Raw genomic sequence first — 27017 nt, 5'->3', positions numbered from 1 at the left:
ATGTATGCATTATACTGTGTGTGTGTCTTTCTAATAATAATAATCTTTATTTTTATATAGCGCTAACATATTCCGCAGTGCTTTACAGTTTTGCACACATTATCATCACTGTCCCCGATGGGGCTCACAATCTAAATTCCCTATCAGTATGTCTTTGGAATGTGGGTGGAAACCGGAGTACCCGGAGGAAACCCACGCAAACATGGGGAGAACATACAAACTCCTTGCAGATGTTGTCCAAGGTGGGATTAGAACCCAGGACTCCAGCGCTGCAAGGCTGCAGTTCTATCCACTGAGCCACCGTGCTGCCCGTTTCTGCAATATACTGTGTGTTGGGGGAGCTGCATTATACTGTGTGTTGGGGGGATATGCCCTGTACTGTGTGTTGGTGGAGCTGCACTGTACTGTGTGTGTGGGGGGAGCTGCACTATACTGTTTGTGGGGAGAGCTGCACTGTACTGTGTGTGTGGGGGGAGCTGCACTATACTGTTTGTGGGGAGAGCTGAACTGTACTGTGTGTGTTGGGGGGAATGTTATGACCCCAATGGCGAGGGTCTCAGAGGAACGTGGAAGTCTGCAGAATACAAAAATCCAGCTCATAGGGCAGTGGTAGCTGGGTTGACCATATATCTACTCCTAACGCCAACACTAGAAGTAGCCGGGGATCATTCCTACGTTGATTCTAGATGACACGCTCCAGCCGGAGAATCTAGCTACCCCTAGTAGAGGAAAACAAAAGACCTTTCTTGCCTCCAGAGAAGGGGACCCCAAAGCTGGATAGAAGCCCCCCACAAATAATAACGGTGAGGTAAGAGGAAATGACAAACACAGAAATGAACCAGGTTTAGCACAGAGAGGCCCGCTTACTGATAGCAGAATAAAGAAAGGTAACTTATATGGTCAACAAAAACCCTATCAAAATCCACACTGGAAATTCAAGAACCCCCGAACCGTCTAACGGTCCGGGGGGAGAACACCAGCCCCCTAGAGCTTCCAGCAAAGGTCAGGATATATATTTGGAACAAGCTGGACAAAAATACAAAACCAAAACAAAATAGCAAAAAGCGGACTTAGCTGATATAACTGGAACCAGGATCAGTAGACAAGAGCACAGCAGACTAGCTCTGATAACTACGTTGCCAGGCATTGAACTGAAGGTCCAGGGAGCTTAAATAGCAACACCCTTAACTAACGACCCAGGTGCGGATAAAAGGAATGACAGAAAAACCAGAGTCAAAAAACTAGTAACCACTAGAGGGAGCAAAAAGTAAATTCACAACAGTACCCCCCCCTTAGTGAGGGGTCACCGAACCCTCACCACGACCACCAGGGCGATCAGGATGAGCGGCATGAAAGGCACGAACTAAATCGGCCGCATGAACATCAGAGGCGACCACCCAGGAATTATCCTCCTGACCATAGCCCTTCCACTTGACCAGGTACTGAAGCCTCCGCCTGGAGAGGCGAGAATCCAAGATCTTCTCCACCACGTACTCCAACTCGCCCTCAACCAACACCGGAGCAGGAGGCTCAGCAGAAGGAACTATAGGCACAATGTACCGCCGCAACAAGGACCTATGAAATACATTGTGAATAGCAAACGACACAGGAAGATCCAGACGAAAAGATACAGGATTAAGGATTTCCAATATCTTGTAAGGCCCAATAAAACGAGGTTTAAATTTGGGAGAGGAGACCTTCATAGGAACAAAGCGGGAAGAAAGCCATACCAAATCCCCAACGCGTAGTCGGGGACCCACACCGCGGCGGCGGTTGGCAAAGCGCTGAGCCCTCTCCTGTGACAACTTCAAGTTGTCCACCACATGATTCCAGATCCGCTGCAACCTATCCACCACAGAATCCACCCCAGGACAGTCAGAAGGCTCCACATGACCCGAAGAAAAGCGAGGATGGAAACCAGAGTTGCAGAAAAAAGGCGAAACCAAGGTGGCGGAACTAGCCGATTATTAAGGGCAAACTCAGCCAACGGCAAGAATGTCACCCAATCGTCCTGATCAGCAGAGACAAAACACCTCAAATAAGCCTCCAAAGTCTGATTGGTTCGCTCCGTCTGTCCATTAGTCTGAGGATGGAAAGCAGACGAAAACGACAAATCAATGCCCATCCTACTACAAAAGGATCGCCAGAATCTGGAAACGAACTGGGATCCTCTGTCTGACACAATATTCTCAGGGATGCCGTGCAAACGAACCACGTTCTGGAAAAACACAGGAACCAGATCGGAAGAGGAAGGCAGCTTAGGCAAAGGAACCAAATGGACCATCTTTGAGAAGCGATCACATATCACCCAGATAACGGACATGCCCTGGGATAGCGGAAGATCAGAAATGAAATCCATGGAGATATGTGTCCAAGGTCTCTTCGGGACAGGCAAGGGCAAGAGCAAACCGCTGGCACGAGAACAGCAAGGCTTAGCTCGAGCACAAGTCCCACAGGACTGCACAAATGACCGCACATCCCTTGACAAGGAAGGCCACCAAAAGGACCTGGCCACCAGATCTCTGGTGCCAAAAATTCCCGGGTGACCTGCCAACACCGAGGAATGAACCTCGGAAATGACTCTGCTGGTCCACTTATCCGGGACAAACAGTCTGTCAGGTGGACAAGACTCAGGCCTATCAGCCTGAAATCTCTGCAACACACGTCGCAGATCCGGAGAAATAGCTGACAAGATAACTCCATCTTTAAGAATACCAACAGGATCAGCGACTCCAGGAGCATCAGGCACAAAGCTCCTAGAAAGAGCATCGGCCTTCACATTCTTTGAACCTGGTAAATACGAGACAACAAAATCAAAGCGGGAGAAAAACAATGACCAGCGGGCCTGTCTCGGATTAAGGCGTTTAGCAGACTCGAGATACATCAGATTTTTGTGATCAGTCAAGACCACCACACGATGCTTAGCACCCTCGAGCCAATGACGCCACTCCTCAAATGCCCATTTCATGGCCAACAACTCCCGATTGCCCACATCATAATTTCGCTCGGCAGGCGAAAACTTCCTAGAGAAAAAGGCACAAGGTTTCATAACAGAGCAACCAGGGCCTCTCTGCGACAAAACGGCCCCTGCTCCAATCTCTGAAGCATCCACCTCAACCTGAAAGGGAAGTGAGACATCGGGCTGGCCTGGCAAACTGTTATGACCCCAATGGCGAGGGTCTCAGAGGAACGTGGAAGTCTGCAGAATACAAAAATCCAGCTCATAGGGCAGTGGTAGCTGGGTTGACCATATATCTACTCCTAACGCCAACACTAGAAGTAGCCGGGGATCATTCCTACGTTGATTCTAGATGACACGCTCCAGCCGGAGAATCTAGCTACCCCTAGTAGAGGAAAACAAAAGACCTTTCTTGCCTCCAGAGAAGGGGACCCCAAAGCTGGATAGAAGCCCCCCACAAATAATAACGGTGAGGTAAGAGGAAATGACAAACACAGAAATGAACCAGGTTTAGCACAGAGAGGCCCGCTTACTGATAGCAGAATAAAGAAAGGTAACTTATATGGTCAACAAAAACCCTATCAAAATCCACACTGGAAATTCAAGAACCCCCGAACCGTCTAACGGTCCGGGGGGAGAACACCAGCCCCCTAGAGCTTCCAGCAAAGGTCAGGATATATATTTGGAACAAGCTGGACAAAAATACAAAACCAAAACAAAATAGCAAAAAGCAAAAAGCGGACTTAGCTGATATAACTGGAACCAGGATCAGTAGACAAGAGCACAGCAGACTAGCTCTGATAACTACGTTGCCAGGCATTGAACTGAAGGTCCAGGGAGCTTAAATAGCAACACCCTTAACTAACGACCCAGGTGCGGATAAAAGGAATGACAGAAAAACCAGAGTCAAAAAACTAGTAACCACTAGAGGGAGCAAAAAGTAAATTCACAACAGGGGAACTGCACTATACTGTGTGTTGGGGGAAATGCACTGTACTGTGTGTTGGAGGAGCTGCACTGTACTGTGTGTGTTGGGGGGAGCTGCACTATACTGTGTGTTGGGGAAATGCACTGTACTGTGTGTTGGGGGAGCTGCACTGTACTGTGTGTGTGGGGGGAGCTGCACTATACTGTTTGTGGGGAGAGCTGAACTGTACTGTGTGTTGGGGGGAACTGCACTATACTGTGTGTTGGGGGAAATGCACTGTACTGTGTGTTGGGGGAGCTGCACTGTGTGTGTGGGAGGAGCTGCACTATACTGTTTGTGGAGAGAGCTGCACTGTACTGTGTGTGGGGGGGGGAGCTGCACTGTACTGTGTGTGGGGGGAGAGCTGCACTATACTGTGTGTAGGGGGGAGCTGCATTATACAGTGTGTGGGGGATGCACTATACTGTGTGTGGGGAGATGCATTATACTGTGTGTGGAGAGGGGCTGCATAATACTGCGTGTGGAGAGGGGCTGCATTATACTGCATGTGTGGAGAGGGGCTGCATTATACTGTGTGGGGGAGGGGCTGCATTATACTATATATGTGTGTGTGTGTGTGGCTGCAGCATACTCTGAGGGGGGCTGCAGTGGACTCTATCAAGGACCATGGGGAGTGCACTGTACTATATGGGACCTGCATTATACTATATCGAGGACTATCTGTCCACATCATTTTTCCTCAGACGGTGTAAAGAAACTAGGGAACAAGCATCGAACGACTTTATTATTGTCGACCACGCTCGATTAACGGCCTGAACTCTATACCTGTAAATACAACCGAAATATTTGTGTGATGTGGATTATGTGAGCATTTGGGGCCTGTCATGATTCTCAATGGCGAGAGAACATAGCCCAGCATATATGAGAACTAGCTCTTGGAAGATGGAAACTATACTGACCATGAACTAAACCTGCCGCACAACTAGAAGTGGCCGGGTAGCATGCCTACGTTTTTTTATCCCTAGATGCCCAGCGCCAGCCGGAGAACTACCTAATCCTAGCAGAGGAAAAGACAGTCCTGGCTCACCTCTAGAGAAATTTTCCCAAAAGGCAGACAGAGGCCCCCACATATATTGGCGGTGATTTTAGATGAAATGACAAACGTAGTATGAAAATAGGTTTAGCAAAAATCGAGGTCCGCTTACTAGATAGCAAGAAGACAGAAAGGGCACTTTCATGGTCAGCAGAAAACCCTATCAAAACACCATCCAGAAATTACTTTAAGACTCTAGCATTAACTCATAACACCAGAGTGGCAATTTCCGCTCACAAGAGCTTTCCAGACACAGTAACGAAACAGCAGCTGTGAACAGGAACAAAATGCAAAAACACACAAGGACAAAAGTCCAACTTAGCTGGGAGTTGTCTAGTAGCAGGAACATGCACAGAAAGGCTTCTGATTACATTGTTGACCGGCATGAAACTGACAGAGGAGCAAGGTTATATAGCGACTCCCACATCCTGATAGGAGCAGGTGAACAGAGGGGATGATGCACACAAGTACAATTCCACAAGTGGCCACCGGGGGAGCCCAGAATCCAATTTCACAACAGTACCCCCCCCTCAAGGAGGGGGCACCGAACCCTCACCAGAACCACCAGGGCGATCAGGATGAGCCCTATGAAAGGCACGGACAAGATCGGAGGCATGAACATCAGAGGCAGTGACCCAAGAATTATCCTCCTGACCGTATCCCTTCCATTTGACCAGATACTGGAGTTTCCGTCTGGAAACACGAGAGTCCAAGATCTTTTCCACAACGTACTCCAACTCACCCTCAACCAACACCGGAGCAGGAGGCTCAACGGAAGGCACAGCCGGTACCTCATACCTGCGCAACAATGACCGATGAAAAACATTATGAATCGAAAAGGATGCAGGGAGGTCCAAACGGAAGGACACAGGGTTAAGAATCTCCAATATCTTGTACGGGCCGATGAACCGAGGCTTAAACTTAGGAGAAGAAACCCTCATAGGGACAAAACGAGAAGACAACCACACCAAGTCCCCAACACAAAGCCGAGGACCAACACGACGACGGCGGTTGGCAAAAAGCTGAGTCTTCTCCTGGGACAACTTCAAATTGTCCACCACCTGCCCCCAAATCTGATGCAACCTCTCCACCACAGCATCCACTCCAGGACAATCCGAAGATTCCACTTGACCGGAGGAAAATCGAGGATGAAACCCCGAATTACAGAAAAACGGGGACACCAAGGTGGCAGAGCTGGCCCGATTATTGAGGGCGAACTCCGCCAAAGGCAAAAAAGCAACCCAATCATCCTGATCCGCAGACACAAAACACCTCAAATATGTCTCCAAGGTCTGATTAGTCCGCTCGGTCTGGCCATTAGTCTGAGGATGGAAAGCAGACGAAAAAGACAAATCTATGCCCATCCTAGCACAGAATGCCCGCCAAAATCTAGACACGAATTGGGTCCCTCTGTCAGAAACGATATTCTCCGGAATACCATGCAAACGAACAACATTTTGAAAAAACAGAGGAACCAACTCGGAAGAAGAAGGCAACTTAGGGCAAGGGAACCAGATGGACCATCTTAGAGAAACGGTCACACACCACCCAGATGACAGACATCTTATGAGAAACAGGCAGATCCGAAATAAAATCCATCGAGATGTGCGTCCAAGGCCTCTTCGGGATAGGCAAGGGTAACAACAATCCACTAGCCCGAGAACAACAAGGCTTGGCCCGAGCACAAACGTCACAAGACTGCACAAAGCCTCGCACATCTCGTGACAGGGAAGGCCACCAGAAGGACCTTGCCACCAAATCCCTGGTACCAAAGATTCCAGGATGACCTGCCAACGCAGAAGAATGAACCTCAGAGATGACTCTACTGGTCCAATCATCAGGAACCAACAGTCTACCAGGTGGGCAACGATCAGGTCTATCCGCCTGAAACTCCTGCAAGGCCCGCCGCAGGTCTGGAGAAACGGCAGACAATATCACTCCATCTTTAAGGATACCTGTGGGCTCAGAATTACCAGGGGAGTCAGGCTCAAAACTCCTAGAAAGGGCATCCGCCTTAACATTCTTAGAACCCGGTAGGTAAGACACCACAAAATTAAACCGAGAGAAAAACAACGACCAGCGCGCCTGTCTAGGATTCAGGCGCCTGGCAGACTCAAGGTAAATTAAATTTTTGTGGTCAGTCAATACCACCACCTGATGTCTGGCCCCCTCAAGCCAGTGACGCCACTCCTCAAAAGCCCACTTCATGGCCAAAAGCTCCCGATTCCCAATATCATAATTCCGCTCGGCGGGCGAAAATTTACGGGAAAAAAAAGCACAAGGTCTCATCACGGAGCAGTCGGAACTTCTCTGTGACAACACCGCCCCAGCTCCGATTTCAGAAGCGTCGACCTCAACCTGAAAAGGAAGAGCAACATCAGGCTGACGCAACACTGGGGCGGAAGAAAAGCGGCGCTTGAGCTCCCGAAAGGCCTCCACAGCATCAGGGGACCAATCAGCAACATCAGCACCCTTCTTAGTCAAATCAGTCAATGGTTTTACAACATCAGAAAAACCAGCAATAAATCGACGATAAAAGTTAGCAAAGCCCAAAAATTTCTGAAGACTCTTAAGAGAAGAGGGTTGCGTCCAATCACCAATAGCCTGAACCTTGACAGGATCCATCTCGATGGAAGAGGGGGAAAAAATGTATCCCAAGAAGGAAATCTTTTGAACCCCAAAAACACACTTAGAACCCTTCACACACAAGGAATTAGACCGCAAAACCTGAAAAACCCTCCTGACCTGCTGGACCTGAGAGTCCCAGTCATCCGAAAAAATCAGAATATCATCCAGATACACAATCATAAATTTGTCCAAATAATCGCGGAAAATGTCATGCATAAAGGACTGGAAGACTGAAGGGGCATTTGAAAGACCAAAAGGCATCACCAAATACTCAAAATGGCCCTCGGGCGTATTAAATGCGGTTTTCCACTCATCCCCCTGCTTGATTCGCACCAAATTATACGCCCCACGGAGATCAATCTTAGAGAACCACTTGGCCCCCTTTATACGAGCAAACAAATCAGTAAGCAGTGGTAACGGATATTGATATTTAACCGTGATTTTATTCAAAAGTCGATAATCAATACACGGCCTCAAAGAGCCGTCTTTCTTAGACACAAAGAAAAAACCGGCTCCTAAGGGAGATGACGAAGGACGAATATGTCCCTTTTCCAAGGACTACTTTATATATTCTCGCATAGCCGCGTGTTCAGGCACAGACAGATTAAATAAACGACCCTTAGGGTATTTACTACCCGGGATCAAGTCTATGGCACAATCGCACTCCCGGTGCGGAGGTAGTGAACCAACCTTGGGTTCTTCAAAAACGTCACGAAAGTCAGACAAGAATTCAGGAATCTCAGAGGGAATAGATGATGAAATGGAAACCAAAGGTACGTCCCCATGAGTTCCTTTACATCCCCAGCTTAACACAGACATAGCTCTCCAGTCGAGGACTGGGTTATGAGATTGCAGCCATGGCAATCCCAGCACCAAAACATCATGTAGATTATACAGCACCAGAAAGCGAATAACCTCCTGGTGATCCGGATTAACACGCATAGTCACTTGTGTCCAGTATTGTGGTTTATTACTAGCCAATGGGGTGGAGTCAATCCCTTTCAGAGGTATCGGAGCCTCCAATGGCTCCAAATCATACCCACAGCGTTTGGCAAAGGACCAATCCATAAGACTCAAAGCAGCGCCAGAGTCGACATAGGCGTCCGCGGTAATAGATGACAAAGAACAAATCAGGGTCACAGATAGAATAAACTTAGACTGTAAAGTGCTAATTGAAACAGACTTGTCAGGCTTCTTAGTACGCTTAAAGCATGCTGATATAACATGAGTTGAATCACCACAATAGAAGCACAACCCATTTTTTCGTCTAAAATTCTGCCGCTCGCTTCTGGACAGAATTCTATCACATTGCATATTTTCTGGCGTTTTCTCAGTAGACACCGCCAAATGGTGCACAGGTTTGCGCTCCCGCAGACGCCTATCGATCTGAATAGCCATCGTCATGGACTCATTCAGACTCGCAGGCACAGGGAACCCCACCATAACATCCTTAATGGCATCAGAGAGACCTTCTCTGAAAATCGCCGCCAGGGCGCACTCATTCCACTGAGTAAGCACAGACCATTTGCGGAATTTTTGGCAGTATATTTCAGCTTCATCTTGCCCCTGAGACAAGGACATCAAGGCCTTTTCCGCCTGAAGCTCTAAATGAGGTTCCTCATAAAGCAACCCCAAGGCCAGAAAAAACGCATCCACATTGAGCAACGCAGGATCCCCTGGTGCCAATGCAAAAGCCCAGTCTTGAGGGTCGCCCCGGAGCAAGGAAATTACAATCCTGACCTGCTGTGCAGGGTCTCCGGCAGAGCGAGACTTCAGGGACAAAAACAATTTGCAATTATTTTTAAAATTTTGAAAGTGAGATCTATTCCCCGAGAAGAATTCAGGCAAAGGAATTCTAGGCTCAGACATAGGTGCATGAACAACAAAATCTTGCAAATTTTGTACCTTTGTGGCGAGATTATTCAAACCTGTAGCTACACTCTGAAGATCCATTTGAAACAGGTGAACACAGAGCCATTCAAGGATAAGAAGGAGAGAAAGAGAGGAAGGCTGCAGTATAGGCAGACTAGCAAGTGATTCAATTAAGAGCACACTCAGAACTAGAGGGGAAAAAAAAAAAAAAAAAAAAAAAAAAATTGTAGCAGACTTCTTTTTTCTCTCCTTTCTCAGCCAGTAATTTAACCCTTTTATTTGGCCGGTCAAACTGTCATGATTCTCAATGGCGAGAGAACATAGCCCAGCATATATGAGAACTAGCTCTTGGAAGATGGAAACTATACTGACCATGAACTAAACCTGCCGCACAACTAGAATTGGCCGGGTAGCATGCCTACGTTTTTTTATCCCTAGATGCCCAGCGCCAGCCGGAGAACTACCTAATCCTAGCAGAGGAAAAGACAGTCCTGGCTCACCTCTAGAGAAATTTTCCCAAAAGGCAGACAGAGGCCCCCACATATATTGGCGGTGATTTTAGATGAAATGACAAACGTAGTATGAAAATAGGTTTAGCAAAAATCGAGGTCCGCTTACTAGATAGCAAGAAGACAGAAAGGGCACTTTCATGGTCAGCAGAAAACCCTATCAAAACACCATCCAGAAATTACTTTAAGACTCTAGCATTAACTCATAACACCAGAGTGGCAATTTCCGCTCACAAGAGCTTTCCAGACACAGTAACGAAACAGCAGCTGTGAACAGGAACAAAATGCAAAAACACACAAGGACAAAAGTCCAACTTAGCTGGGAGTTGTCTAGTAGCAGGAACATGCACAGAAAGGCTTCTGATTACATTGTTGACCGGCATGAAACTGACAGAGGAGCAAGGTTATATAGCGACTCCCACATCCTGATAGGAGCAGGTGAACAGAGGGGATGATGCACACAAGTACAATTCCACAAGTGGCCACCGGGGGAGCCCAGAATCCAATTTCACAACAGGGGCCCAACTTTAAACGTTTGTCCTGGGCCCCAGTTTCTCTAAAACCGGCCCAGAGTACACTGTGTGTGAAATGATATCTTAAAGTGGCTATCCCGGCCTTTTTTTAAATGGGGCTCTAAGCACTTATCGGAAGGTAGTTGCCATCTACCGGCCTGTTATGTTGTGCTTTCCTGATCGCTCCTGCCAGTGATTCCCCTGCTTCCTGTGACGTCCCATTAACAGATCAGTTTATTTTCTTCTGCTCTATCGAATAGACATCACTGCCAACATCATGTTGTTTGACTACCAGTTCCCTGTTGCCTAACAGCACTGAGTTAGGGGGAGCCAGCTGTCAATCAGCATGATGTCCACAGTGATGCCCATTCGACAGAGCAGAGAGGAAGAGGAATTATATAGAAAGGACTTTTTATAAAAGGCTCATTCCTGCTGGATGCACTTTAAACTTTGGCTCAAAAAACAAAACTCTGTGATACCGGCCCAATGGATATATCTTCCAAAGTCTAACGCTATAGCTGCTTTCACACTAGCGTCGGCACAGGGCCGTCGCTATGCATCGGCCCGACGTGCCGACGCGCGTTGTGAAAGTAATGCCCGACGTGGGCAGCGGAAGCAGTCTTACGACGCTTCCACTGCCCCATTGTAATGTCCGGGGAGGAGGGGGCGGAGTTTCGGCCGCGCATGCGTGGTCGAAAATGGCGGACATGACGCGCAAAAAAAGTTACATGTAACGTTTTTTTGTGCCGAAGGTCCGCCAAAACACGACGTAACCGTCGCACGACGGTTGCGACGTGTGGCCATACGTCACAATGCGTCGCTAATGTTAGTCTATGGGGAAAAAACGCATCCTGCAGACAACTTTGCAGGATGCGTTTTTTCTCCTAAACGACGCATTACGACGTATTCAAAACGACGCTAGTGTGAAAGTAGCCTATGGAGTGTGCATGTGTCCTGCAGCAGCCTGGTGAATGGTTTATCTAACATACCGAACATGAATGAACGCCATATATTCACATCTAGTAAAATACTTACGTAATACTTGATGGCTTTCTCACAATAGCTTCCTTTGAGGATACCAGCTTAATTCTTGAAAAACATAAATGAGATTTAATTTTATTATCGAATGTTCAACAAACAGTTGTACAAACTGTGAGTGCAGCTCTAAGGTCAGGAAGATGCAATGTATCGTTCTGTACAGTGATCACATAACGTGTCGCTAGCAGAGTCACAGGCTTACAGATTCTGTCACTGACCGCATGAATAATTTATCTACTACACAGCATCATTTAGTCAGAGCAGACAAACCTCGCTGACAGCTACTACACAATTCATTCGCTCATAGAACCCTTACCTAAAGCAGTGTTTGCCAAAAACCTCAGGAATCAGAGGTGAAGGCCACAAAATGTACTTTTACATGGTGCCTATTCAAATTAAAGGGACCGTCTCCTACCTGGACAACCCCTTTTAAAATGGAATACTCCCTCTTGTAAAACAAATAGCACATACTCACCTTCTGCACTAGGGCTGGTCCAGTGTTGTTGGTACCGAGTCTCCCGTGACAATGTTATGCTATATGAGCCCTGCAGTCAATCAGTGGTGGCTATTGGGCTGCTGCGCACTTACCTCTTCTACTTGTCCAAGAAATGAGAGCTCAGCAGCTCAATAGCTGCCAGTGATTGGCTGCAGGGCTCATGTGGCATAACAACATTAACCGAGCCCCAGGAGACCCGATGCCAGTAACATTGGAACAGCATCAGTCCGGGAAGGGAGTAGATGTTATTTTTATTTTACAAGGTGGACCAATTTATTTAAAGAGGGATTGTCCAGATAGTGGAAAACCCCTTCAAATAACATTTATGTCCCAATAATAAGTAAATGCGTGTCTGATAAGGCACATTGATAGGATTGCTCAGTTATGCAATCTATTTAAATGCAAGAATACAGATGAATTTCTTTACATGACTGGAGGTCATGCAAATTCTAAAAAACATGTAGATTCTTTAACCCCTTCATGGCCCAGCCTATTTTGACCATAATGACCTGGCCGTTTTTTGCAATTCTGACCAGTGTCCCTTTATGAGGTAATAACTCAGGAATGCTTCAACGGATCCTAGCGGTTCTGAGATTGTTTTTTTCGTGACATATTGGGCTTCATGTTAGTGGTAAATTTAGGTTGATAATTTTTGCATTTATTTGTGAAAAAAATGGAAATTTGGCAAAAAATGTGAAAATTTTGCAATTTTCAAATTTTGAATTTTTATTCTGTTAAACGAGTTATGTGACACACAATAGTTAATAAATAACATTACCCACATGTCTGCTCTATATGGCTGAAAATTCCCAAAAGTGAAAAAAAACTGCACCCCTCAAGGTGCTCAAAACCACATTCAAAAAGTTTATTAACCCTTCAGGTGCTTCACAGCAGCACAAGCAACATGGAAGGAAAAAAATGAACATTTAACTTTTTAGTCACAAAAATTATCTTTTAGCAACAATTTTTTTATTTTCCCAAGGGTAAAAAGAGAAACTGGACCCCAAAAGTTATTGTATAATTTGTCCTGAGTACGCCGATACCCCATATGGGGGGGGGGGGGACCACTTTTTGGGCGCACGACAGGGCTCGGAAGGGAAGGAGCGCCATTTGACTTTTTCAATGAAAAATTGGCTCCAATCTTTAGCGGACACCATGTCGCGTTTGGAGAGCCCCTGTGTGCCTAAACAATGGAGCTCCCCCACAAGTGACCCCATTTTGGAAACTAGACCCCCCAAGGAGCTTATCTAGATGCATAGTGAACACTTTGAACCCCCAGGTGATTCACAAATTGATCCGTAAAAATGAAAAAGTACTTTTTTTTTTTTTCACAAAAATTTTTTAGCCTCAATTTGTTCATTTCCACATGGGCAACATGATAAAATGGATCCTAAAATTTATTGGGCAATTTCCCCTGAGTACACTGATACCTCATATGTGGTCACAAACCACTGTTTGTGCACACTGCAAGGCTCGGAAGGGAAGGAGCGCCACTTGACTTTTGAATGAAAAATTACCTCCAATCGTTAGCGGACACCATGTCGCGATTGGAGAGCCCCTGTGTACCTAAAGATTGGAGCACCCCCACAAGTGACCCCATTTTGGAAACTAGACCCCTCAAGGAACTTCTCTAGATGCATAGTGAGCACTTTGAACCCCCAGGTGCTTCACAAATTGATCCGTAAAATGAAAAAGTACTTTTTTTTTTTTTTTTCACAAAAAATTTCTTTTAGCCTCAATTTGTTCATTTCCACATTGGCAACATGATAAAATGGATCCTAAAATTTATTGCGCAATTTCTCCTGAGTACACTGATACCTCACATGTGGGGGTAAACCACTGTTTGGGCACACGGCAGGGCTCGGAAGGGAAGGAGCGCCATTTGACTTTTTGAATGAAAAATTAGCTCCAATCGTTAGCGGACACCATGTCGCGTTTGGAGAGCCCCTGTGTGCCTAAACATTGGAGCTCCCCCACATGTGACCCCATTTCAGAAACTAGACCTCCCATGGAACTAATCTAGATGTGTGGTGACCTCTTTAAACCCCCAAGTGCTTCACAGAAGTTTATAACATAGCGCCGTGAAAATAAAAAAATCATTTTTCTTTCCTCAAAAATTATTTTTTAGCCCTCAATTTTTTATTTTCACAAGAGTAAAAGGAGAAATTGGACCCCAAAAGTTGTTGTCTAGTTTGTCCTGAGTACGCTGATACCCCATATGGGAGGGTAAGCCACTGTTTGGGCACACGTCGGGGCTGAGAAGGGAAGTAGTGACGTTTTGGAATGCAGACTTTGATGGAATCATGTTACGGGCATCATGTTACGTTTGCAGAGCCCCTGATGTGCCTAAACAGTAGAAATCCCCAACAAGTGACCCCATTTTGGAAACTAGACCCCCCAAGGAACTTATCTAGATGTGCGGTGAGCACTTTGAACCCCCAAGTGCTTCACAGAAGTTTATAACGCAGAGCCATGAAAATAAAAAATCATTTTTCTTTCCTCAAAAATTATGTTTCAGCAAGCAATTTTTTATTTTCACAAGGGTAACAGGAGAAATTGGACACCAATAATTGCTGTCCAGTTTGTCCTGAGTATGCTGGTACCCTATATTTAGGGGTAAACCACTGTTTGGGCACACATCAGGGCTCGGAAGGGAGGGAGCACCATTTGACTTTTTGAACGCAAGATTGGCTGGAATCAATGGTGGCGCCATGTTGCGTTTGGAGACCCCTGATGTGCCTAAACAGTGGAAACCCCTCAATTCTAACTCCAACACTAACCCCAACACACCCCTAACCCTAATCCCAACTCTAGCCATAACCCTAATTACAAACCTAACCCCAACACACCCCTAACCACAACCCTAACCCCGACACATCCCTAACCCTAATCCCAACCCTAATCCTAACCCTAATCCGAACCCTAATCCCAACCCTAACCACAACCCTAACCACAACACACCCCTAACCATAACCCTAAACACAAGCCTAATCTTAACCCTATTTCCAACCCTAGCCCTAATTCCAACCCTAACCCTATGTGCCCACATTGCGGATTCGTGTGAGATTTTTCCGCATCATTTTTGAAAAATCCGCAGGTAAAATGCACTGCGTTTTACCTGCGGATTTACCGCGGATTTCCAGTGTTTTTTTGTGTGGATTTCACCTGCGAATTCCTGTTGAGGAACCGGTTTAAAACGCTGCGGAATCCGCACAAAGAATTGACATGCTGTGGAAAATACAATGCAGCGTTTCTACGCGGTATTTTCCGCACCATGGGCACAGCGGATTTGGTTTTCCATAGGTTTACATGGTACTGTAAAGCTGATTGAAAACTGCTACGAATCCGCAACAGCCAATCCGCCGCAGATCCGCAGCCAAATCCACAGCCAAATCCGCACCATGTGCACATAGCCTAATTCTAACCCTAGTTCTAGTTCTAACCCTAACCCTAGTGGAAAAATAAAAGTAAATATATTTTCTTTATTTTTATTATTGTCCTTACCTATGGGGGTGATAAAGGGGGGGTTCATTTACTATTTTTTTTATTTTGATCACTGTGATAGGTTTCATCACAGTGATCAAAAAGGAGATTTTTGTGTTCTCACCGTAAAATCTTTTCCTCCGAGCTAATCATTGGGGGACACAGGACCATGGGTGTTATGCTGCTTGCCACTAGGAGGACACTAAGTAAACACAAAGAGTTAACTCCTCCTCTGCAGTATACACCCCCTGACTGGTCAGTAACGACTCAGCTGAGGAACAAAATACAACAATGAACAGTCAATAGGCTAACAGGGTGGGTGCTGTGTCCCCCAATGATTAGCTTGGAGAAAAAGATTTTACGGTGAGTACACAAAAATCTCCTTTTCTCCACGGCTGTGGAGTCGGAGTCGTGGAGTCGGAGTTAGTTTTGGTTGGAGATGGAGTCGGTAGAAATGTACCGACTCCAGCTTTAAAAAAAATGTATTAATATTTCATAATTGAACTTTCATATGGATGTTAAAAATGTTACTCAAATATATGTGTTCTATCAAACTATGAACAACAGTGATAAGCAGTTCTGCTGGAGATAGAGACATTTCTTACTTCTTGTGTGTCACTGTTCTCCACTGACCTTATCTAATCTTAAACTTGGTTAACCTCATGGTGCCCCAACCCCCCTACTTACAATGTATGAAACTGAAAGTGAAAATGTGTTGCAAATTCTTAGTAGTAAAGCTCCTCCTCTAGACTAGATGTTTACTAGGTGTGCGTCTTCCAAGCATCTCACAGCTGCTACTCAGAAGAGGAAGACTGTAAGAAGTATTATCCTTTCAACAAACTTTTGCATCAGTTAACTGTGAGTACATGAGGAATAACAGTATTACTGACCACTATATCAGTTGTACGACCTGGCAATAATTTTGTACAATTGTTTTTAGGAAAAACAATTGTCATTTGGATTGTGAATGCAGAATTAAAAACCTGAGAATGTCAAAGAAGTGTCACATTAAATCAGCTGTATTTGAACATTTCACCATCACTCAAGATAGAAAACATTATGTCTGTCAGTGTATGACAAATGATCCAGACGAAAACAAATGCTGTGAAGCCAAGATCAGTGCATATTCAGGCAAAGAAAAAAATGCTCCTACCAGAGCTTCTAATCTAAAGAGACATTTACAGCACTTTCATCCAGAAGTACTGAAAGCAGTGGATGAGAAAGACTGCATCCAAACCAATGAACCAGTACCCAGCTCTTCCAGCCAAACAAAGGAGCAGAGAACGTTGCAGCCATCAGTTGCAAGATATTTTGTCAGTGACAAAGTTACTGTGACAATGACAGTAGATACATTTAAAAAACAGATCATAGAGCTTGTTGTAAAGGATAGTGTGCCTATTTCATTATTTTCACGACCAGCTTTTATGTGTCTGAATGGGGAAATGGCCCACAAGCTTGGTGTTTCTCTGGAGAGAGAGAGTATTAGAAAATTAGTAATCGAAGAAGCTTTTAAACAAAAGGAAGAACTTAAAAAAACTCTCAAGGAACGCTTTCTGTTTCTTAAAATGGATGCCTGCACACGTCACAGAGTGAACTATTTTGCCATCAATGTCCGATTTGTTTGTGACAAATGAAATAGTTACCAAGACATTGGCAGTAAAAGACACCAAAGCTCATCACACCAGTGAGTTTATCCAGGTCTTGGTGGAAAAGGTTCTGCAAGACTATGAACTTAAAAAAGAGCAAGTTCTTTCTGTCGTAACTGACAATGCTTCAAATATGATAAATACTATTAAGCTAATGAATGAGAGTAATGATGGTGACCAGCAGCTAGAAGTACATTCTGGGTCCACAGACACAGAAATGTTTGAAATAGAGGAACACAGTATTGTAACCGAGGAGCAAACTGAAGTTGCTTCAGATGAACAGCAACATGATAGTTTAGGTGATCTTGTTGAAACTGTGTCAATACATTCTTTCATTCATCACATGCGCTGTGTTGTGCATACGCTACAGCTGGCTATAAGAGACAGTCTGCAAAAAGGACATGCTGCTGCACTGATTGGCAAGGTGAGAAAATTGGCTACTGTTGCCAGAACCCCTAAAGTTGACTCAATTTTGAAGAGACGTGCTGGAAAAGGGGCAATTATTGATCAAGCCACACGATGGGGCAGTACTTACTTAATGATTCAGCGCTTTGTTGAACTGAAAACCTTTCTTGTAGACATGGCTAACCCTCAACTGACGCTAAATGAAAGTCAGTGGAATCAGGTGACTGAGCTGGAAAAATTGCTAGAGCACCAATTTACAGTGACTAAAAAATTACAAGCAGAGGACTTAACTCCAGGTATTTTCTTAAAGGAGTGGAAGAACCTGATGTTTCACCTGTCCCAAGGAGGAGGGTTAATTGCAAGTGGCATTGCTACATTAATGAAACGGAGAGAGGAGCTACTATTACAAAATAACATTCTTTTGGCAGCTGTTTATGTAGATCCAATGCATCGGATTCTTCTAGATGATCAACAGCTAACTAAAGGAAAAGAAGCTCTGTTTGAAATAGCAGTAAGGATGAAAGGGTTGCAGAACAGTCAGGAGGAACAAGAAGAATTTGGTCGTCCTGCCACATCTTCACCCTCATCAACTGATGAAGAATTGAATTTCGAAAAATATTTGGATCACAAGAACCGTGCAAAGCGTTCCCGCATAGAAGAAGAGTCATCCCCATCAAAGAACACAGCCAGTACATTTCAGCAGAATTTTTCATGTGCACTAAAAGAAATTGAGAAATTTGACCTTTCATCAAAAATAACTTATTCTTCTGTATCCTGACATTGTCAGAGATGTTGCCCGAGTGGTTACGGCTTTGCCACCAACCCAAGTTAGTGTAGAGAGGTTGTTCTCTGCTCTCAAAATAATTAGATCAGATTTGAGGGCATCCATGAAGGAGGATCTCACAGAGGCAATACTTTTTCTGAGGACAAATTTATAGATTTCTTCTTATTAACTGCATAACAGTGTTTATTGCATATTTACTTACAAGAGTTTAGAAAAGTTTATAAAAGTTATTTGCTATATTCTAATTGTATTCTAATAAATATAGTTTTTGCTCTAAGCGGTCTGATTACTTATATGATGGTGAGAAACTGAATAAGCACGATGTTAATATTTTACAACAGTAAATTTATTGTTACGAATTGGCCATTTATGAAGGAGTTGGAGTTTCTCCTACGCCTCATTGGGGGACACAGGACCATGGGACGTCCTAAAGCAGTCCCTGGGTGGGGAGCAATTGCACTGCTAAAAAACCCCATGTACCACTGGCTTAGTGGGGTACCACTGTCTGCAGAATGCGCCTGCCAGGGGCAGTGTCTACCGAAGCCTGGGTATGGACGTGATAGTGCTTCGTGAAGGTATGCAGACTGGACCAAGTCGCAGCTTTACAAAGCTGTCGTGCGGAAGCCTGGTGCCGAATGGCCCAAGAAGCACCGACCAACCGAGTCGAATGCGCCTTAATCCCAGCTGGGACAGGGATGTTCCTGATGCGATAAGATTCCTGAATAGTGGAGCGAATCCACTTGGCTAGAGTGGCCTTTGAGGCGGGTAGACCTTTCCTATGTCCCTCCGGAAGCACGAACAGGACATCCGACTTACGGAAGGGAGCCGTGCGAGATATGTACCGCCGAAGAGCTCTAACCACATCCAAAGTATGGAGAGCTTTCTCAATACGATGGGTTGGTGCCGGGCAGAATGACAGCAAGACAATGTCCTCATTTAAATGAAAGGAGGAGATGACTTTCGGTAGGAAAGAGGGAGAGGTTCTCAAAACTACCTTGTCTGGGTGAAAAATCAGGAAAGGGGGCCGGCAAGAGAGCCGCCAACTCAGAAACTCTCCTGATTGACGTAATCGCCACGAGAAAGACCACCTTCCATGAAAGGAGGGTGAGAGAGATGTCCTGCAATGGTTCGAAAGGGGCCTCCTGAAGAACTCCGAGAACCAAGTTAAGATCCCATGAAGCCAGAGGCGTTCTATAGGGAGGGACCACCCGGGAGACTCCTTGGATGAACGTCTTAACCGGCAGTCTGGAAGCGATCTTTCGTTGGAATAGAACAGACAATGCGGACACTTGTCTCTTGAGCGAGCTTAGGGCAAGGCCTGACTCTAAGCCTGATTGAAGAAACTCCAGAATGGACGGAATGGAAAAAACCAGAGGAGAACTTCCATGGGTATTGCACCATGAAAAGAAGATGCGCCAGGTGCGATGATAAATGCACATGGATACGGGTTTCCTAGCGCGAATCATGGTAGAAGAAACCCCTGGAGAGAATCCGGCTTGGGCTAAAATCAAGGATTCAACGGCCACGCCGTCAAAGACAGGGCCCCGGAGTTCTGGTGGCAAATCGGGCCCTGTGAGAGAAGATCCGTGCGATCTGGAAGCCGCCAGGGGACGTCGGCGACCATTTGGACGAGTTCTGCGTACCATGCACGGTGCAGCCAGTCTGGCGCGACGAGAATCACTGGTCTCCCCTCTGCCCTGATCTTCTTGATGACTCTCGGGAGCAGAGGAAGAGGCGGAAATATGTATGGCAGCTGAAACTGATGCCACGGCAGGACCAGAGCATCTGCCCCGATGGCGCAAGGATCGCGGGTCCGCGCAATGAACTGGGGAACCTGGTTGTTGATCCTCGAGGCCATGAGATCCACATCTGGCGTCCCCCAGCGAAGACAAATCTGCTGGAAGACTTCCGGATGGAGAGACCACTCGCCCGCGGCAAGACCTTGGCGACTGAGGAAGTCCGCTTCCCAATTCTCCACACCCGGTATGTGGATCGCCAAGATGAGCAAGTGATTGGTCTCGGCCCAGCGCAGGATGTGAGAGACTTCGAGCATGGCTGCCCTGCTGCGGGTTCCCCCTTGCCGGTTGATGTACGCCACCGCTGTGGCATTGTCGGATTGGATTCTGATAGGATGGCCTGCGAGAAGGTGGTGAAAGTTGCGTAATGCAAGAGTGAGCGCTCGAATCTCCAAGATATTGATTGTAAGACGTGACTCTCCTGTGGACCAACGACCCTGTACCGTGTGGTGATTGAAAACTGCGACCCAGCCCAAAAGGCTGGCATCGGTGGTCACCACTAACCAGTGCACTGGGAGAAAAGACTTCCCTTAGTTCAGGGAGGACTGAAGCGTCCACCACCTGAGGGTCTGCCTGACCTGTGGGGGCAGGCAAAAACGACGGTCGAGGGAAAACGGGCTCCTGTCCCAGGCTAACAGAAGCGCCTGTTGCAGGGGACCGAGATGGAACTGCGCAAACGGAACGGCTTCCATCGCCGCAACCATTTTCCCGAGGATGCGCATTGCGAAGTGAATGGAGTGAGGGACTGGGCGGGAGAGCTTGCGCGCTTCCCTGTTGTAAGGACAAGACCTTCTCTGGAGGGAGAATGACCAACCCGCGGGAACAGTCCAAAATCATGCCCAGGAAGCAGATTTGTTGAGCCGGCACCGGAGATGATTTCTCGAAGTTGATTTTCCAACCCAGGCGAGAAAGAGAATCCACGGTGATATTTACATACTCCTCGCAGGCAGAATGGGACGGACCCTTGATTAATAGGTCATCCAGATAGGGCAGAACTACCACTCCCCGGGCGTGAAGAATGGCCATGACAGCCGCCATGACCTTCGTGAAGACTCTGGGGGCAGTGGCGAGTCCGAAAGGCAAGGCCACAAACTGGAAGTGTTCTTCTTGAACTGCGAAGCGCAGGAACTGCTGATGAGAGAGAAAAATTGGAATATGTAGATAAGCATCCTTGATGTCTATGGATGCAAGGAACTCTCCTTTTTCCAGGGAAGCGACAACGGAACGGAGCGAGTCCATCCTGAAGTGTCGGACCCGTACGAACTTGTTCAGCAGTTTGAGGTCCAGTATGGGCCATAGAGTCCCGTCCTTCTTTGGGACCACAAAAAGGTTGGAGTAAAACCCCTTGAACCTTTGGTCTTGAGGGACCGGAGCGATGACACCGTCTCTTTGAAGCGCCTGTATGGCCTGAAGAAGATGTAACGCCCTTGATTTGGGGGGAGAAGACTGGAAGAAGCGCGGAGGGGGGATGGAATAAAACTCGATTTTGTATCCAGCGGACACGAGCTCTCTGACCCACTCGTCGTGAACAACGGAGAGCCAATTTTGACGGAACACGTCGACGAGTCATTGTGTAGAAGGCTTAAGAGATGCGGATGGCTTAGGGGCAGAAGGTCTCGGTCTGGGTTTCCAGGAACGGTTTGGTCTGTATGAGACCTGGGAATTTCTGTTTTCCCGCCGTCCCGAACCAGGGGAAGAGGACGACCAACTGGAGTTGTTACAAAAGGACCGGAATCGAAACTGCTGCTGATTTCGAAAAGGCCGGGCAGGTTTTTGCTGGGGAAGAAATTTACTCTTCCCTCCGGTAGCGTCAGAAATGATTTGGTCTAGTTTCTCCCCAAATAAACGGCCATATTGGTAAGGTAGAGAAGTCAGCGACTTTTTAGAAGCAGAATCTGCTCGCCAGTCGCGGAGCCATAAGGCCCTCCTGATGGAAATTGCGTTTGCAGCCGCTTGCGCTGCGCAATTAGCCGCATCTATGGAAGCGTTAACTACGAAATCTCCAGCCAGAGCTAACTGGTTAGCTAGTCTGGCCGCCTCGGGGGGGGGAAGATCAGTCCCATGGACGGTAGAGGTTAGCACCTCTGCCCAGGCTACCATTGCCTTAGCCACCCAGGTAGCTGCAAATGATGGAAGGAGAGCTGCTCCTGAGGCCTCAAAGACTGAGTGAGCCAGATAGTCAATTTGACGGTCAGAAGGATTTTTGACTGATGAACCGTCGGACAAAGATAAGACTGTTTTGGATGTGAGTCGCGATACGGCAGGATCCACAGAAGGAGAGGGAAGCAACTCCTTTACCAGATTCTTGGAGAAAGGATATTTAGCTTCCGTGGCTTTTTGAGCTGCTCTGGGTGTTCCCTGTGTTTTTGGATAAGGTTCTGAAACTCAGGGTGATTAGCAAATATCTTTTGGACGCGTTTAGTCTTTTTAAAAGATACGACGTGTTCCTGAGAGGAAACAGATTCGTCGTCCACTATTAGTGTTTTGTTGACTGCCTCAATAAGGGAGTCAAGTGTCTCCTGACCGACAGAGGAGTCTTGGGTTAAAGATTCCTCCGACTCGTATTCTGAGTCATGTACGCTGCGACCCTCGGGGGAGGGGGAGCGAGAAGATGAGCTCACAGATACTGAAGCTCGAGCATGGACGGGAGATGGGGGAAGGGTTCTTTTCCTGGCACCCCGAGAGTCCCGTAGAACAGTACGCCCCCTGTGGTCGGACGGCCCCGCACTGTCTCCAGATTCCGTTGCAGCCGACGGAGGTGAATTCTGGCTTAAGGAGGACCCTCGGAAAGAGTCCAATGCCTTGACCAAGGATTCCATTGAACGTGACAGGGACGCGGCCCACTCAGGAGGGTTAGGCTCGGCGGGGTCGGTGGAGACATTGGAGGTGGCGGCAGAAGGCGGCTGCGCACAAGCCGGGTCACAGTTCTGGCACAAAGGGGTATTGTGGGCACGTGGCAATGCAGAGTTGCAAGTGGCACATGAAGTAAAAAACACAGTGTGCTTTTTATTGCCCCTTTTTGCGTCCTTAGATTGAGACATAGTGTATGTCTATACTCCGATTAAACTGCGATAGCAGGGCTATTGGAGCAGAGAAGGGGTTAAGCTTTTCCCTATGGAGTGGAGCAGCTTACCCACGGTCCTGTGCTGGTGTGCCCGGGAAGGCAGCGTTTTCGGCTGAAGTTTCCTTGCAGAAGTGGAGTTCCAAGATGGCGCCCGAGATTTGCAGGGCACTTCTCGTTCAGGATGAGAAGCGCCTGAGTAGTGGGCGAGGCTTGGGCGGTGGGCGGGAATTTAAAGTTGCGGCAGTAGAAGCCGGGGACTAAATTTATGGAGCCGGCCGGCGGCACGCACCGGCGGCCACGCCTGATGACCGCAGCTGGCATCTAGCCAGCGGTATCTCTCCCCAGGTACCCGGACCGCACCTTCTCACGCAGGCAGCGTGAGGAAGGGATTACTCACCGAGGAGGGTTGCCTGCAGCTCAATCGATCCTCCCTATGCTGGGGGATGGAGAGCGTCTGTGTCTTCATATGTGCCTGCCGCAGGGGACTTACGGCTGTGCCTGCCGCAGGGGACTTACGGATACGCCTGCCGCAGGGGGCTTACGGCTACTATGGGGTCTACGTGATGCCAAGGTGAGGGCATAATTTCGGATGAGCCCGGGAGATGCACATAAGAGGTATACTCTATGTGCTCGCCCTCTAACAGGGGGGAGATCGGGACCGTACAGGAACCGTCGCCCTGGTGTAGATTAGGCGTGCCCCAGTCGTCGCAGGAGAGGTACGGGGAGGTATACTCGCCGTGCTCGCCTGTTGATGGTTCGGGGGAGAGCAGACCCTAGAGAGGAATCCGTCGCCCCCTTCACTCCGTTAATTAAAAAATAAAAATTTACAGAAAATAAAAATAAAACAAAAAACGGTGGGGTCTGAAAACAGACCCAAGTGCCTCCTACAGACACTAAGCAAGAACTGAGTCGTTACTGACCAGTCAGGGGGTGTATACTGCAGATGAGGAATTAACTCTGTGTTTACTTAGTGTCCTCCTAGTGGCAAGCAGCATAACACCCATGGTCCTGTGTCCCCCAATGAGGCATAGGAGAAATGTACCTAGCACGAATCTGCCAGCCGGCAGATTCGGCGGGCGCACTGCGCCCATGGAGCAGACGGACGGACACCGGGAGGCTCGGTAAGTATGAGGGGGGGGGGGGGATCGGAGCACGGGGGGTGGGATCGGAGCACGGGGGGAGCGGACAGGAGGACGGGGGAGCGGACAGGCGGACGGAGGGGAGCGGAGCAAAGGACAGAGGACTGGGGAGGCGATCGGTGGCGGTGGGGCAGATCAGGGTTTCCAGCCATGGCCAATGTTATTGCAGCATCGGCCATGGCTGGATTGTAATATTTCACCATTTTCATAGGTGAAATATTACAAATCGCTCTGATTGGCTGTTTCACTTTCAACAGCCAAATCAGAGCGATCGTAGCCACGAGGGGGTGAAGCCACCCCCCCCTAGGCTGAAGTACCACTCCCCCTGTCCCTGCAGATCGGGTGGAATTGGAGTTAACCCTTTCACCCGATTTGCAGGGATGCGATCCCTCCATGATGCCACATAGGCGTCACAGGTCGGATTGGCACCGACTTTCATGACGCCTACATGGCGTCACAGGTCGGGAAGGGGTTAAAAATGTGGTGTCAGCCAGAGAAGCTTCTGAATTGATGACTGCAAAAAACACATAAAACATGTGAGGTCCCTGGTGTCCTGAGAGAATAAGCCATCTCGCCCACTACCTAATGTTTCAGTTATTCTAAAAGTTTTCCTATAACTTGAACAAGACCCAAAATGAATCTGAATTATTTCAAAACCAAGTAGCACCAAATAATAATAACAACAATAACAACAACAAGAACATGAGTGTATTACCAGATCCAAACTTTGAGGGCATGAATTTCTACTAGTCATCATCTAAAACCTATAAAGCACAAGTCACAATCCACACATTTCCACCTCTCAGTTTAATGTCTTACTTTGGGGTGGAACTAACTACTGGGATGGGATATCCGGTCTCACGGTGTAATTCTTCCTGTGAAGACTTCAGCATTGACTTTTTGGATTTCACCGGTCTAGGTAGCGAAGCAGAGAACGCACTTCCCAAAGTAGATGACTTAAGTGTGGAAAAAACTGAAAAGAGAAAAAGTAAAATATTATCATATAGGAAAAGCTTCTAATAAGATTACAGGCAGACATGATTACTGTAATCACTAAGCAAGCCTGGAGCCATCAGCAGAATGAAGGCTGCCACTTACAGCAGTCACTATGGTGCAACAGAAAAAGGATGAAAAAGGGCGTCTGGTGACAGGTGGATGGGGGAGCATTTCTATATAAGTTTGTAGAGATAAGGGAATCCGTAGAAAACATTAGGAAACTGTACATTGTACCACATAGGACGTAGGAGTGTAAGGCACTGGTACCATCAGTAATGAGCAGAGAGCTGGGGTTAAGTTTCAATGATGTTGTTGATGCTCGTTCCTCCACCTTTTGGTTTACAAGTTCGATAAGACTTTGTCGGAATTGCAGAATTTCTGGCACTAATTTCTCCTTTTCTTCTCTGGTAGTTTCCACTGCGTCCAAAACTCTATTAAAATGTTCACTTGGGATCCCCCGCACACCCTACAAAGGACACAGTGCTTCAGTCGTAATGTATAAAAACTACATAATATAACGTGTTTGTGCTACCAGAAATCATGTGAAATCCGGCAATCGTTTACCGGTTTAACGCCCAAGGTCTCTAGTTTCTCCAGTAGGCCCTGCTCCAGCACTTTCCGCAGCTCTCGGGTTAATGAGGGGTTCTTCTTCAGGGCAATTATCAGCAGCTGTTTGCTGGTGCTTGGTAATTCTTCACTGTCCCAGTCTGTAATGAAAGGAGGACTCCGGATGACATTCTGCTTTGTATAAACTAAACAAGTTGGTATCTTGTCTGCCCGACGAATCCATAAGAGCCAATGACCTGATACCAGAAAGTCCAAGAACAGGGACATTCTACATGCTTCCCAAAATCCACAAATCTGGAAATCCAGGAAGACAAATTATTTCATGTGTGGGCACCCTTACTGAGCAGGTATCTGGATGGGTAGAGGGTAGTCTTAAAGCCCTGGTAAAGGATACACCCAGCTACATTCAGGACACAAGTGACCTATTGAATAAACTATCAGCAATAGGTCCTCTACCAGAAGGAACCATCCTGCCCACCATGAATGTGGAATCTTTGTCCTCTAATATCCCACACTAGGATGGATTAAATGCCTGCAAATTCTTCCTGGAAAACACAGGGACTGATGCAAATTCTGTGGTGAAACTTATAAAATTCATCCTCACCCACAATTACTTTGAATTTGACAAGAAGATCTATCTACAGGAGACTGGCACAGCAATGGGAAGTAAAATGGCCCCACAGTATGCAAATCTTTTCATGGCCAAGCTTGAAAGCGACTTTTTGTCCTCATGTCCCATCAGGCCTCTGGCGTACTACCGCTACATTGATGACATTTTAATCATCTGGACGGAGTCTGAGCCACAGCTAAAGATGTTCCATGAACAGTTTAATCAATTTCATCCTACCATCAACTTGACACTCAACTACTCCTGCACTGAAATTTACTTTTTGGACACCATCATTAAGCTGCAGAACAATAAAATAGAGACATCCAAAACACATAAAAAACTCTATTGTCTACAGCCAAGCCATCAGATACAATCGTATATGATCCAACCCAATGTATAGGAATGAACACCTTGGTCGCCTCAGAAAGACCTTTTTGAATCAGGGCTATCATCCAAGAACAATTGAAAACCAGATTACAAGAGCCACCAGAA

At 46.8% G+C, this 27017-nt stretch overlaps 1 protein-coding gene across 5 annotated transcripts in view; it reads right to left on the bottom strand.

Moving 5' to 3' along the window:
• Nucleotides 1–27017, bottom strand: part of DZIP1 (DAZ interacting zinc finger protein 1) — a 151217-nt gene that overhangs the window by 24729 nt on the left and 99471 nt on the right. For all 5 annotated transcript variants that reach the window (XM_077297159.1, XM_077297158.1, XM_077297161.1 and 2 more), the window contains 4 exons: nt 25913–26055; nt 25616–25814; nt 25172–25325; nt 11537–11590 (listed from right to left, as the gene is read on the bottom strand). In XM_077297159.1, the coding sequence (XP_077153274.1) occupies nt 11537–11590; nt 25172–25325; nt 25616–25814; nt 25913–26055 (550 nt within the window). The remainder of the gene's footprint in view (nt 1–11536; nt 11591–25171; nt 25326–25615; nt 25815–25912; nt 26056–27017) is intronic.

Source organism: Ranitomeya variabilis, chromosome 3 (genome assembly GCF_051348905.1).
Source record: "Ranitomeya variabilis isolate aRanVar5 chromosome 3, aRanVar5.hap1, whole genome shotgun sequence".
In the NCBI taxonomy this organism is placed as follows: domain Eukaryota; kingdom Metazoa; phylum Chordata; class Amphibia; order Anura; family Dendrobatidae; genus Ranitomeya; species Ranitomeya variabilis.
Note: the sequence above shows the minus strand (reverse complement) of the source record. Positions and strands in the feature narration are given on the sequence as shown.